Source organism: Siphateles boraxobius, unplaced genomic scaffold (genome assembly GCF_051911475.1).
Source record: "Siphateles boraxobius isolate OS27281-9 unplaced genomic scaffold, OSU_SipBor_1 55, whole genome shotgun sequence".
Classification (NCBI taxonomy): domain Eukaryota; kingdom Metazoa; phylum Chordata; class Actinopteri; order Cypriniformes; family Leuciscidae; genus Siphateles; species Siphateles boraxobius.
Window position 1 is genome coordinate 8,488,005 of NW_027509181.1, and position 15,072 is coordinate 8,503,076.

The following is a 15,072-nucleotide window of genomic DNA, read 5'->3' on the forward strand; positions in this document are numbered from 1 at the left end:
TTTGAGAGAATCATCATCTGTCGCGAGTCAGATGCGGCTTCCATTGTGACGTCAGAGAGCCGGTGCTATTAATAGCGCGCGTACGATTTCATTCAGGAAAACAAGCCTCATATGTGCTGTGAGCCAAACAAGAGCATCAGCCAGCGTCTCGGAAGCTAATTTTTCAACGTGTTCATTTAATATAAGAATCATCTTAAAGGTGTTCTGATGGAATTGTTTATTGCTACATAGACTTGACATAGCCTATGACTGCATACGTGCTGGTAGCTATTTAAGTCTAACTCTGTATAACAAGGCGTTAAATCTCCACAGGATATAACATTTATTCTGAATTTATTTTACAAGCATAGTCAAGACACACACACACACACACACACACACACACACACACACACAAACGCACACACACACTTAAATGACAGAAGGGTCTGTTGTCTACATCATTTTAATCCAAATAAGTAGATTACCATTGTCGTGGAAATTCTTAATACGAATACAACCTATCTGACTTCTTCACCACGGACAATTTAAACAATTTCCAGTTTTTAAAAATAATAACTCGAGGTAATTCCCTGAATCACAATAATAGCCTACAATACGTCCCTAAAGTAAGGTGACGGCGTCCCGTCCGTCAAGCTATATCAGTACCTCAGTCACACTTGAGCTGTTTCTTTTGTTGACTTGTGAGCGTATCTTTAGGACTTCTATTAGCCTACTCCCTCAATCACATATGTAGAGATGTTCTGTTGTTGTCTTTCTCAGCTGCGCAGCATATACCTGACACGAATCCCAAGTTGCTCTTTGCAGAAATTACTTTTTATTCACGGCCGGGAGATCACACTGGCCACAACAAACAAATGACTCTCCTGAATAGAAAGATACATGTGCATTTAAATCATACAGCTGAGTAAAAATCAATGTCACTCAAGTCTTCTTCACTGTGATTTGTTCTGGTGATTGGTTTGTAATGATCTAAGCTAATCATTTGACTGCTAGTTCTACTGTGTTAAGCACTTTGTGGGTAAGTAGGCTATATATGGTCTTTTACTTGAGCATCCTTAGTGTGCATTTCTCTGCTGTTGAAAATACCTATTACATAAAATATTTATATCACACCATCGACCAATATTATCTTCTGCATATCAGTGGCAGCTTGTCAATAGAGGGCCCCTATCAAAATTCCAGAAATATACATGTATAAAAAAGTGATATAAAAATGAAATAAAAATAAAAAATAAAATAGTTAACTCATACGATGTGCAGGCTGGTAGTAAGAGCCTCAGCATTTAATAAAAAACTGGCTTTAATCGGTTAACTATTTTCTATGCCATATAGTGGATGAGCAAAAACCTGAATGGCCGATTAGTTCAGTTTCAAAACACTATATAGCCTACCCAGTGTACATCAAAATAGCCTGGACCTGTGAATCTAAAAGAACAGACTGTCCTAATTCTAGCAATTTCCTTTCTCTTTTTACTTGCTCGGAGAAACACAACCCAAATTATGAATGAAACCAGGGCGGCGGAGCCAGACACATCAAGAGATATTGCAGGGCCTGTCTCATGCCTATAAGCCCAGAGGATGTTTTTGAATCATACATGAAGTGTGCGATGTAGATTTATTTATAACTGCTTGGATCCTGATCCCTTGGTTTACTGGAGGTAGTAACTGAATGAAGGCAAAGCTGAGTGGGACACATCCTGTAAACAGGATTATTGAGCTTCAGTTTTGGGATGTCTTAGGCAGCCTGCTTGTCAAGTAGGTGATATTATGTGGTGCATAACAAATAAGTAAACATTTCCAGTGTTTAATATGTAATCCTTCAAATTAATTCAAATAATTCATGTACAAATACCTTCTATGACCCAGTTGTCAGACTCATTTGACATTTTGTGCATAACTAATGAGCGTCAGTGAGCCACAGTTTTTTGACAGTTCTAAAAATGCACAAAAAAGAAAACGTAATTTCCATTCCATAACCAATGAGCATCACAAATTAAGCACCGTGCATTTCCTCAATAATCCACCGTCGATGCAAATACCAAAATTATGATAATATACTTTGTGCTTCATAGGGGAAATATGAATCTTACATTGGATTTGCTACGTGATAAAACGGGGCCATTTTGCATATCCTGATCCTGTGGTTAATCAAGAAAACCAAGACAAGTGATGTGGGAATCCTTTTAATCTACTAAAGCCATTGATGTGCAGAGAGTTGGCAGGTGAGTGTGCTAATCAGCCTTTAGCCAGTGGCACAGTTAGATGTCTGGGTTTATAGCTTCGGGAAGAAGGATCAATTTGGAAAATAATTTCTCCATGTCTGTTACTAACGTGTACTCATGTTAGGTCAAAGAGGCGTCCAAAATGCCATCACTAGGGAAAATGATTCTGTTTTGCATTGTTTTCTAATGTAATGCATTGTTTTTATTATTATATAATAAGCAAATTGAGTGTACATTGAAATTAAACTGGAAAATGTGCTACATTAATATAACATGTTTTTAAAGCAAAAGTTGGACATCACAAATACTAATGACAGAATGGACAGAAATGTTACAAATGCCCAAATTTTACAAATTGATGTATATTAGTATTCTAATTAATAATATATATTTTGTTGTAATATAGTGGTTACTGAGTTTATTTCAGAAGTTATTGTTTTTTTTTTTTGGAAGAAAAAATGCAGACAAACTTTTTGGGAGACCAGTTAAAATGTAAATAGCATTTACATTTTGGATTTTGCACATGTGGATTTCATGCATACAATATATTTATTTTAGTTTTTTATGTATTTTTATTTATATTCTTATTTACAATAATTTATATACATTCTAATTTTTTTAACTTTATTTTACATTTTATTTAATTTAACTTTATTTTATTTAGATTTTATTTTTTACTTTTTTACATTTATTTTATTTTGATAAATACAAATAAAATACATATCTTAGTTTAGCTGCTGTCCTACTAAATTTCCATGTTGGGAAGAAAAAACATTTTCATTACCTTAAATTCATATTAGAGGTTTCTAATTAATGCGCCCAGACTGCTAACATCCTCGTGATTATTCATTATCTTTGGTTAAAAATGCACAGATTGCTTGCGACTGCCACCCAAATATCTAATGTTTCATAAATTTGTGTATTTCATCAGGACATCAAAACAGATCATAGAGGCAGATCCTGTTTGAAACTGAATTCAACCAAAGGAATTCAAAGTCAGAAATAACTAACAGAGAGACTCTTTTATCCATACTGCGACCAGGCTCTAAACTGCAATGATCAGTCTCAAACAGATGGCAAAAGCCAAGCCATGTTTGATTGTGCACCTGCAAAATCTGTCCAGAGACATGTTAGATAAGGCTGATGTGCAAGTAGAAGCATTTACAAACCTCCATAGATTTATCCTGTATTCACACTCCATGCAATCCCCACTGGATACTGGACGCATAATTGCTTGACCAAGGCCGTGGCCAACGGTAGCCAAGTGTCCAAAGACAGGTGTTTACTCGCAGCCTCAGGTAAGACAAACACATCACGAAGTTTATTCATGAATAACATTTAATTTAATTTGTATGTGATTAAAGTTCAATTTAATAGGGCATAATGCATCTCCACATATGGCTGAGTGATTTATACAAGCGCATAATGAGACTTGCTTAACATTTGCAATACAAAATGGTTTAGAGATTTTAGACGATCTGCTATTTTTTTTTTTAGACTGATTTATCTCGTTCATGAAAATCTTGTCAAAAGAACTTCAGGAAATTGTGTGGATATACATGTTTCTGTCTACTACTGTTTTACATTTGGGACCCCTTGGGGCACACAAAGGTAGTGCAGGTCATAAATGGATTGAGATATAATATATAGATAGATATAATATAGATATTTTAATATTATTATTATTGCATCACACACTTTATATTATAATTATTTATATAATAAATGTACATTTAATTACACATTAAATATAGGGTTGGGTTTCATGCCTATATATGCACAGCCTGGTGGCCAATCTTCACTGATTTTACATTCCATCAGTCAAAGAGAGTGTCAAGGTTGAATTAGCAAAGCATTAGCACAGCTGTACATAACATTTTGCAAGGTACTAACCCGGATTGTATCCAAGAAACATAAAACCACAGCTGCCCAACTCACTGCAGAATTAAATGAGCACCTCAACTCTCCGTTTTCCACCTAAACTGAGTCAATAGTCATGGTTGGGCTGCTATAGCCAAAACTTTGGTAACTCATGCCAATGAGAACAATATGAAACATGTATAGTTCTCTGATGAGTCCACCATCACTGTCTTTCCCATTCGTGGGAGTTAGTGTGGAGAGGCTTAACACCCGGACCGTAGCATGCCCATAGTGAAGCACAGGGGTGGATCAGTGATGGTTTGGGTTGCAATATCATGGCATTCCCTTCTGTGCTTGATGGTTGAATCACTACTGAACAGAGCCGGACAGTAACGGGGTACATTTACTTGAGTAAAGTACTTAAGTACAATTTTGAGGGATCTGTACTTTACTCGAGTATCATTTTTGGGGAGTACTCATGACTTTACTCAAGTCAATTGAGAGGCAAATATTGTACTCTTTACTCCGCTACATTTCTATCCATAACCGTGAGTACCCGTTACTACTTCTAAAAAAAAAGGAAAAAAGAAAAATCTCGGAAACCCCTTAATTTGTTGTTTCCCTCTCAAACATGATTGGATTGTGCAGGCTCCACTGATTGGGACAGCCTATCAGCAATCACCTTCAGCTTTCCGCCTAAGTCAACTCCATGGTCAGATTTAGATAAGAGACGAAACAATGGATGAAGACGCAGCAGGTCCATCCCGGGAATGTGCCAACCCGTGTCCCCACCTCGCCAGACTATTTCAATTTTCTGAAATTTCTTAAATGTTGAATAAAGCAACATGGTAAAAAGATGAAAACGACTTGATTTTACTTTCAATTCCTTTTACATTCTCCAAGGTATTAACATTCACATTTTTCATAACTCCATGTAGGACGTTTCTGTACATAAATGTAAGCACCGTGGCAGTAGTAATAGAATATTTAGAAAATGTACTCTTGTACTCTTGATACTCAAGTACTTTTAAAAACAAGTACTTCAGTACTTAAGTAGACATCTGACTGTAGTACTTTTACTTGTACTTGAGTAACATTTAGCAAGGGGTATCTGTACTTTTACTCAAGTAATAAAGCTGTGTACTCTGTCCGCCTCTGCTACTGAACCATTCTTGTGGACCATGTGACCCAATGGTTCAAATATTGTACCCTGAAGGGGGTGCCGTGTATCATCACGATAATGCACCAATACGCACAGCAAGATAGAATGCTTGTGATAGAATAGTTTGATGAACATGAAAGTGAAGTTGAACATCTCCCATGGCCTGCACAGTCACCATGCAGATCAAAATATTTTTGAGCCACTTTGGGGTATTTTGGAGGAGCAAGTCAGAAAACGTTTCCGTCCACCAGCATCACATAGTGACCTGGCCACTGTTCTGGAAGATGAATGGCTCAAAATCCATTCTGGCCACTGTGTGAAGGACTTGTATTTGACATTCCCAAGATGAATTGATGCTGTATTGGCTGCAAAAGGAGGCCTAAACCATACTAATATAAATGATTGTGGTCTAAAACCTGGTGTTTCAGTTTTATTGCCCAAGCCCTTTATGTGTGTATATATGTCAGGGTGCTGGTCTGCTCAGCTCAGGGTATACATACACTCAGTTCATCTGAATAGTTTAAGACTGTACAACTTAAAACCATCATTAAACAAATGAACAAATGTAAATCCTTCTCTCTCTCTCTCACCTTCTATCTCTCTGAGGGTTATACTTATAGGTCAGTGGTCGTAAGGGGTTTTGAATGTTACAATAGGGATCTCCTATTATGGACTAAACATATATAATTACTGTATAATTTATCCATATATATATCACTTTTTTAACTGTCAATTTCATAGCATGTACATAGCTTGTATATTCACTACAGTTAAAGTCTGTATATTTAGTTATAGTATATTCATAACATACTTTCATACTGTATACATTTGTAACATATCTACACAGTATTTTGTAATATATCTATATTCTTGCTAAAGCACTTCTGGATGGATGCAAACTGCATTTCGTTGCTTGTACTTGTGACAGGCAATGACAATAAAGTTGAATTCAATTCAATTCAATTCCCTTTGGAAAAAAGGTTGGGACCCAGACAGCATTATAGTGTCGGCCCAGATCTGGCCCACATCTGGTACATGTGGATTCAACGCGTACCGGATCTGGGTCCCAAACATTTTTCCAGGAGATCCCTATTGTAACATTGAAAACCCTTTACGACCCTCACTAGCAGACGCACATTTCATTTATGGACGGAGATTACAAAATCAGATGTCAAGTTCTTAATAAATGCAACCACAGCAGAAACATTAAAATAATAACATTAACAATGACGGACGGATTTTTAAATGAGCAAGTGTGTTAGTTGGGTGACTTACAATAATATAATCTACTAACATGTAGGTTGGCTACTATGTTCAAATAAAGCATTGACAAAAAGTTTTATAAAATGACGAACCTCACATTTCAGCCTTTACACCATTTTTAAGAAACAGAGTATGAATCAAAATGGTAAATTGATTATAGGTAATTTATCAGCTTCATGAATAATTCTAAATGCCTTATTATCCAAATGGATCTAGATATTTTAGAAACAAAAACAATAGACCGGCTGAATGAAAATGTAAATCGACCCTCTGACAGTAGATGGCGCTTATGGAACAGCAGAAGTAGAGCTGTTTCCCCATAATACAATTTTAAATGTGTGTGTGTGTGTGTGTGTGTGTGTGTGTGTGTGTGTGTGTGTGTGTGTGTGTGTGTGTGTGTGTGTGTGTGTGTGTGTGTGTGGTGTTAGGGTTAGGTTGTAACGTTTCATTGTTGTTACAACTAACCCCGAGTCTTGTTGTTACAACTAACCAGGTGTCATTGTGACACCTGCCTTGGACTTTGTTTTGCCTTCTGTGTTTGTGCACCATGTGTTTCACTGTTAATCGGTTTCACCTGTAACTTGTCATCATCCTCATCACAGACATCATTACTCACTGTGTCATGTGTGCAGCCGTTGTCACTTAGTCTCCTCATTTGTCTGCATGTGTATATTAGTTTCAGTTCTTCTTTGTCGGTTTTCGTCAACGCAGTTGCTAAGTTTGGTACGTGTCTTGTTCGTGAATAAATACTGTTTATTACTGATCCTTCTTCTTCGTCTTCCTAAATTGCCACACGCAGCCAAAGCGTGACAGAAGAACCGACCATACCCCAAAAGTTGGTAATTATAGACTGACTGAATTAAGGAGAACATGGGCATTCTCCGTACCCAATAATATTATATAAATGCAGACTGGATTGTAACCTGTCTCCAGGAAGGCAAACTGCTCATGAAATATGTCGAGAGGTTCCTCGAAATTTCACACCATGTGGACTGGGCAGATGGTGTCCTAAAGACTGTCTCCTGGTACGAACTGGACGATCATCTGCACCAGCAAGCTCCAGCAGCAGCTATCCCGGGTACGTTCGAACAATACCTGGATCATGTGCTGCGGTTGAGTGATCCAGCCTTCACCGTAGGTGAGGCTGATTATGACATGACCGCTCAACCACCATCACCCGCCATCTTCTTGCCCTACCTCCTATCCTATCTCCCTTGCCCCCCCGGATCCGCCTTGGTCGCTCCTCGACCTTCCATCACCTCTGGACTGCACATCTCTGGCTTCGCCTGTTCCCTTCGTCCCCCCGGCTCCATTGGACTCCTCACTCCCTTCTGCTCCTCCTTAGTCCTCAGTCCCTCTGTCTCCACCTCACCCTTCTGTGTCCCCGTCTACACCTCAGTCGCCCAAGCCAGCGGTTTTTGCCACAGGGCTCTACTTTATCACATGTGGAATAAGGACTAAACTCAGCATGTGCGAAGTGAATCAGGTGATTTGTAACTAGTTCCTGATTGGAATTGTTACAACTGACCCATGTTACAACCATCCCCGGTCTCCCCTAATCAAATACGGTTTTAATGATGATAAAAATATGAAACTGTAATACTAACCGTCGGGAATTGTATTGTGGTTTATCTTCAAACCGGTAACGTAGGCCTACCGCTTCATCCCTAACATTACTTGTAACCCTCAAACTGTTCAAGTCATTTCGGAAAGGTCGTGTTTACGAGTTGAACGCACATGAAGGACACCACAATGTCGTTGATATGAGTGCGAAGCTCGGGATTTTCTTTACTAGAGTTTTCAACTCACTGAGTTGAGGGCGTGTCAGTGAAAAACATGGTGGAATACCACAAAGGTATCAGTGATATTGTCAGGCTTTTCTATTTACAACGAGGTAAGGTAATTGCCTAAACAAAATATGAGTAGGCTATTGTAATATAGCAATTTAACATGTACAATTCATCGTTGTTCTTCATTTTCTAGAAGAATAGAGTAAAAACCTTGCTGTATTTTTGTGTAGTTTATTGAGATAAGATACAAGAAAATGACTTGAATGCAACTGATGTAGTAAACACGACTTCCCACAGCGTAAATACGAACTTCCCAGGAGGACTTGAACGCACCACGAGTGAGTTAGGCCAGGGGTTTTCAATCTTTTAGGTGCCATGGACCTTAGATCAACTTAGTGCGAGGGCCCCCATATTTTCAGCTATATTGTTCATGTATGAAGACTAAATTGATACCTAAATATTTTTATATATAAATATGCCTAAAATTGTATTTAGAAAATATTTTATTTTTTTCACTACAGCCTATTACTGTGCTGTACTGTCGATGTAACTAATATTTATTTAATTGATTTTAATCAATTTAATTTATTGAATCACTGTTTAATTTAATTCATTTTATTTATTAAGTTTAAGTTTAATCTTATTTATATTTATTTAGGCCTATTATCATTTTTTTTTGTTCTAGCACCCCCTTGTGGCCACCTGGGGATCCACAAGGCTCTGGGGAGTTATGCGACCCCTCTAAATCTTAGTGATCCCCGGGTTTGGAAACACTGTTCTCGATAAATGATTAATGTCATATTAATTTTTATTTTATAGCCTATTAATACATTTTTCATTATTATTTAAAAAAAAGATCATAGTTTTGTTAAAATGTCAAAAAAAAATTGTATTAGGGGGTTTGAGAGTCAGGGTGATTGTTATTGCTGTGATTGGTTGGTTTACTCTGCAGACATGAAGACTGCTCCACTGTAATTCAACACCTTATGAGACTGAGCAGCCAATAATGTCTTGCATTGCTGGAACATGTTCCTGGTCTTTTAAAGACAATTCGCCTAAAGAACAAACATCATTCCAATGGTGACTCAGAGGTCCCAGTATTTACTCTGCACTGACCAAACAATGTTTCCTTTTTACTTTTATTTACTGAAAGTTTAAGTTGTATTACAATGTTGACAGTTGTCTTACAACACTCACTATTTAAACAGAAACTCACAATACGGATGTAACTAAAGGCAAGGCCGGGCTAATTGTCATAGATTTTATTACACTGATTATTTCATGTTGGGAGTCTATTTATATAAAACAAATATTTTTTATAGAAATCAAGCATTTATACCATTATTGTCAAAGGAAGAAAAAAGTTTATTGAACTGTCATTTTGTATATTTTCAGATTTCAATTTACCCCATCCGGTGACAACAGGTCCCTTTATTCTGACATGTTGTCACTGTATGAGGTAAGTTAAAATCATTCATGAAAAAGCTGCAAAACCAAAACATTTTAGCCTGAAGAATTTGTAATTAATCTGTCGACAACATATAAAACGTGTGACAACCTGCCCCAGTATAAAATCTGTCTTCATAATTAACCTTAATGTGCCACAATGTGTTCTTGCTTACCCAAGAGATATTTAACATATCAACATTAGAATTTTACATAGAAAACCACTCCAAGAGAGAGAGAATCTCTTTATTTTTTATATAAATCGACCCAAACCTCATAAATGCATCTCTTGTAACAACAAGACAATGTTGTCTACCGGACAATGATGCAGCATAGTAAATGCAATGACAAACCCTTATAGAAATATAAAACAAGGGCGACATCTAGTGTTCTTTAAAAAGCAACATTAACTCAAACCTCATCACTTCAATCTAAAAGCTTTTTTGCTAGTTAAAGCTTTTGCATGTTAACTGTTGCCTTGCAAAAAAAAGTAATTCTACAGATTATTTTTTGAGATGATATTGGATTAGCTATTGCCCCCTGCCCGATGCGACGACACAAAAGCATAAACATTATGAAAGACACATTTGGAAATATGGCTTAGTCAATACAAAGCTGGTGTTCAATTGTAATGTCTTTATATTTTTCCCTAAAGTGTTCGTACCACTTATAGTTACATTATTTAGGCTATGCTCTTCAATAGCAACCTAGCCATCAATTCAGAGCTTGGGTGCACTGTAAAGTAAAGTAACACACTTTTTAACACACTGTCATAATTTATATTGCATATTAGCCTATATTGCCATAAATGTTTCTCGAAAGTATTCGTTAACAGGAAACTTTTTGAAAGTTATTGCATGCTGGCATTCATATTTTGCAGGAACAGAGCCAATGCACAGAGCAGGAAGTTGCTGCAGATTGGGGAAGATATTTCAATGTGTACAGTTTCTCAGGGATCTACTTCAACATGGCCACCGTTGGCACAGGTGAAAGCGATTCTGCACAGGTGAGAGGACATCACTTCTGACCTCTTCTCTTCACTCTCTCACTTTCTGTCACTAAAAGACAGATTTTAATACAGATGTGAGGACTTCTGCTACTTTAGACTGCGTGACAGATGTGAAAGTCACGCTCTAGAGTGTTATCTACAGTGTTGGTTTTTGATATATTTGTTTGGTTAAAGTCTTTATAAATATATTTCTAAGCATGCAGTTTTGGCTGAGCTGAATAATTGTGAAGTGTATCTTTAAAAAGGTGAGCGCGTTTGTCTATTTCGCGGGAATTCTCTGACGAGCAGAGTTTCTCTTGACCGTTTCGATTTTGAACTCGTTTGATCTGAATGGATGTTTTTGTCGTGCTTGCTTTATATGGCAGTTAATAATATTTTTTACGACATCAACACATATTGACCAACATGTGTGTGAGCTCATAATCATATAATAATTATTATTTCTAATTTTTTACATTGTCTGCAGAACTGAATGATCCTTACATTCGAAACTCACTGACAGCGAGTATTGGTTAAGAAGTGGCTTCCAGTTTTTTTCCTAGGTAGTTACTAAGGTCGGTAGAGAGTTGCTGGGCAGAGTGCATCTGTGTGTTGCTATTTGGTTGCTAAAGTGTTTTACTACTAATTGCATTTTTGTCAAAAGAGCCCTCAAATCGCTATACTGTTCTTATGATTAATTATAATGTTATTACTAAAAATAAGTTTAACCAGGCTACTACTAATAAATGAGCCAACACTTTCACTGTCATTAATAATTTCATTAATGCATCAATTCATTTTGAGTTTCATGAAATTTCCATTTGAATATAATTATGTAATGGTTAAATATCATTAGACCTACTTATATAAATATCTGTTCATTGTATCAATAAAAGTTATTAATAAAAGGTAACCAAGTGAAAAGTCTGGTAAGGTACATTGGGATGAAAATAATGGACACTGCATTCAGTTATTAAAGGTTTTGCTCACCAAGGCTGAATTTATTTGATTAAAATACAATAAAAACAGTTAATATTCTGAAATATTATTACAATGTGAAATAATTTCTTTCTATTTGAATACATTTTAAAATGTATTTATTTCTGTGATGGCGAAGCTGAATTTTCAGCATCTTTACTCCAGTCTTCAGAGTCACACGATCCTTCTGAAATCATTCTTATATGCTCATTTGCTGCTCAAGAAACATTTCTTATTACATAAATGCTAAAAACAGTTGTGCTGCTTTTTTTCATGATTCTTTGATGAATGAATTTGAAATAGAAATCTTTTGTAACATTATAAATGTTTCATGTCGCTATCAGTTTAATGATGCCTTGTTGAATAAAAGCATTCATTTATTTAAAAATAGTTTTAATCAATAGTGTCGGGATGTGGTGAAGAAATACATAACTGAAGCTTTTATTTGTGTTTGTTTGCTAGATCACTTAGTGTTTAAAGTGGATGCTTGCGCATACAACATGTCTGATATGTGGGAAAGACATGTTCTGTAGCGGCAGTACAAAGGTAATGGTTTATTATTATAGTGCTGCCAAACTATGAGGTGAAACCAGGAAATGCAGGTTATTCAGATGTCTGGAGCGGATTGGGTAGAGAAATCCTGTCCCTGAAACTAGAGAGAGGCTGAACGACATGCATTTACTGTTTCCATCCCATGTATGGAGAATATCACTGTGTAAAGTTAAACGACAGAGTGTGTCTGTTCCTTGGTCAGGAGTCTATCTGTCATTCCTGACAAAAGCCTGCTTGCCTCTATAGGGCTTCTGGGCTTTATATGATTCATTTGTGTGCATTTGCATTTGGCACTTGTCCACTTTTTGTTGCTGCCACAACAACAGTGATACAGTTATTTTGCAATCTGAAAGGAGCACATTCAAGTATTCTCCAGGCTTCTTCTGGAGACAAACAAATGAGCCAGTGAAGCGTTGATGATGCAAACGTTACAAGTGCTGGCCCGTGACTCACTAGCGCTGGTAGTTTGTTTGACTGACTCAGTTGGCAATGATACAGAGATGGTGAATGAAACCCTCTTTTAGTGGCGACCCGAGGGATGGGGCAAAAAAGGAAAGGCCACCCCTGACCCCTACATGTCATGATCTGTCTTGGGTCCTTGCGAGACATCGTCGAAATGCGATAATATTGTCATATTTCCCAGCCCTAGTGCATGGCTAAAGGCGCTCGTTGTGCTTATGATGGTATTTTTTACCAGCTGAGAACTTGTGAAGGTCTTATAAAACGTGCAAAAGAGTCAAAACAGCGACAGGGATCCCTCTGTTGCACACAAATGAAGATCTGCTGCAAGGAGACACCGTTTCTGATGCTGTGATGGGCAACATCGCCACTATGAAGAAAACAAAACAAAAAACAGGTATGCTTGAGCATTCTGTCCTTTTTAGGGTCGATCTTTTTTAGGGCTGCAACTAACGATTATTTTGATAATCGATTAATCGGACGATTATTTTTTCGATTAATCGATTAATCGGATAGAAATTAAATTAGATTTTTTTTTTATTATAACTAAATAAAACCGTAAATCAGGGTATTTATGTGTAAAAGTGTACTTTAAAAAGTGCAAAAGCCACACATTGAGTTTTACTAATATCAATATTTGCATTGTTTTTAATGATAATTGCTGATGGCAAGTTGACAAACATGATTATTGTTAAAAAAATGATATCCAACATATTATGTTTTAACAAAATTTTTGTTAAAACAAATTTACACAGACATGTTGTTCAGATGTGAATATCTGAACTAAAAACAAACTAAAAACATCTAAAATATATAATTCATTTAATTTTTATTTAAAATTTATTATATATAAGGAATATAAGGATAAAGAATATAATATAGGCCTATATTATATATATAATACGAAAATAATATAATATAAGGATAAATTGATTAAATAAATATAGAAAGACTGAAAACAATTGTGTGAACGTAGAGCCGCAGTAGATCGCGTTTGAAAAACAATTAAAACTTAGTAGACAAATGCTATAAAAAGAGAACGGAATGGAGGTAACGTTACCCAGCAAGCTAACAGGCTTGAGTAAAGGACAGGAGAAATTATGCATTAGTGCACAAGCATTCGCTGAAAACCACTGAGTACAGTGACTAAAAAACAATATTTTACTGCTGCTGTTATTAACTGCCTTTGTATTTAATGCTTCACTTTGTAAACACCGTTTTAATTTAACCTATTTCTGCGGTAGCGCTATTTTAATCCATCACTTACGTTGGGAGCGAACTGATTGCACAACCTGATGCTCGAGACAAAATACAGACATCCCGGAAGTCCCGGGAGTCTCCCGCATATTGATTGCGGCTCGCTGATGCCCGCGAATTAGTTCAAACTCCCGAAATCTAGAAAGCGCATGCGAGACAGAAGAGACTGCTCCAAACCGTGTAGCGCGCGCGCTCGGCAGAGCGCCTGAGGGAGAGAGACCTTGCGTGTGTGTGCGTACCAGTAAACGCTCCCCGTGACGTAAGCAGACCAACTAATCGATAATGACATTCGTTGACAACGATTTCCATAATCGATTATAATCGATTTTATCGATTAGTTGTTGCAGCCCTAATCTTTTTAGCATCTTGTTACATCACGTTCTGTTTTGAGTTTGTGTTTCATTCATATTTTAGTCGAACTGCACCAGAGTTTGTTTGAAAGTTGTTTGTTGCGCACCAGGGTTCAGATGGCAGCGTTCACACTTATTCAAATGAGCCGCACTAACAGAGCAATCGCACCAGATCGCACAAGTGTCAACACACCCTTTCCCCTGGTTTCACAGACAAAGCTTAAGCCTTGTCCCAGACTAAAATGCAACTTGCATTTTTTAAAAATAGGTCAGTGCTATTGTTTTGTCTCAATATGAATTGAACTAAGGCCTAATCGAACTAAGGCCTAATTCTGGCTTAATCTAAGCCCTGTTTTTGAAACCAGGCCTTATTATGCAGTTTGCTTGAACCTAGTTTTTTTCTTTGTTGCTATATTAGTCTGCCAAAAGTATCAAACAAACAGCTTCTTGGCACAAGATACTGAGAGTGCATTTGAGATGGTAGCCTATATTAAATCACAAAACGTTGCAATGTTTTGAAAGCCATTTGTTTGACAAAAATGACTGTTTGCATGTTGTAAATGGAGACAGAATAGATGATTTTCATAGCATTGGAAAGTGAACTTTCTGTCTGTGGCATGTGAGCAGCCTCAGGCTGAAACTAAATGTGCGTATGTCCACAAGTCTAAACGTACACACTTCGAAAAGTCCAGAATGCTCAGAGAATTCTTCCTGAGCATTGTTTCACAGCAGAGGTTTACCT

At 36.9% G+C, this 15,072-nt stretch overlaps 1 protein-coding gene across 14 annotated transcripts in view; it reads left to right on the forward strand.

Annotated features, from left to right (window-relative positions):
- The first annotated feature begins 10,632 nt into the window (after nucleotides 1-10,632).
- The window catches only part of ank3b (ankyrin 3b), a 174,867-nt gene continuing 170,427 nt past the window's right edge, over nucleotides 10,633-15,072 (forward strand). For 12 of the 14 annotated variants that reach the window (XM_077206039.1, XM_077206048.1, XM_077206052.1 and 9 more), the window contains exon 1: nucleotides 10,659-10,752. In XM_077206039.1, coding sequence (XP_077062154.1) covers nucleotides 10,714-10,752 — 39 coding nt within the window. In that variant the 5' untranslated portion in view covers nucleotides 10,659-10,713. Of the gene's footprint in view, nucleotides 10,753-15,072 lie in introns of all 14 variants that reach the window. The other 2 variants (XM_077206084.1, XM_077206085.1) reach the window with 2 other exon arrangements.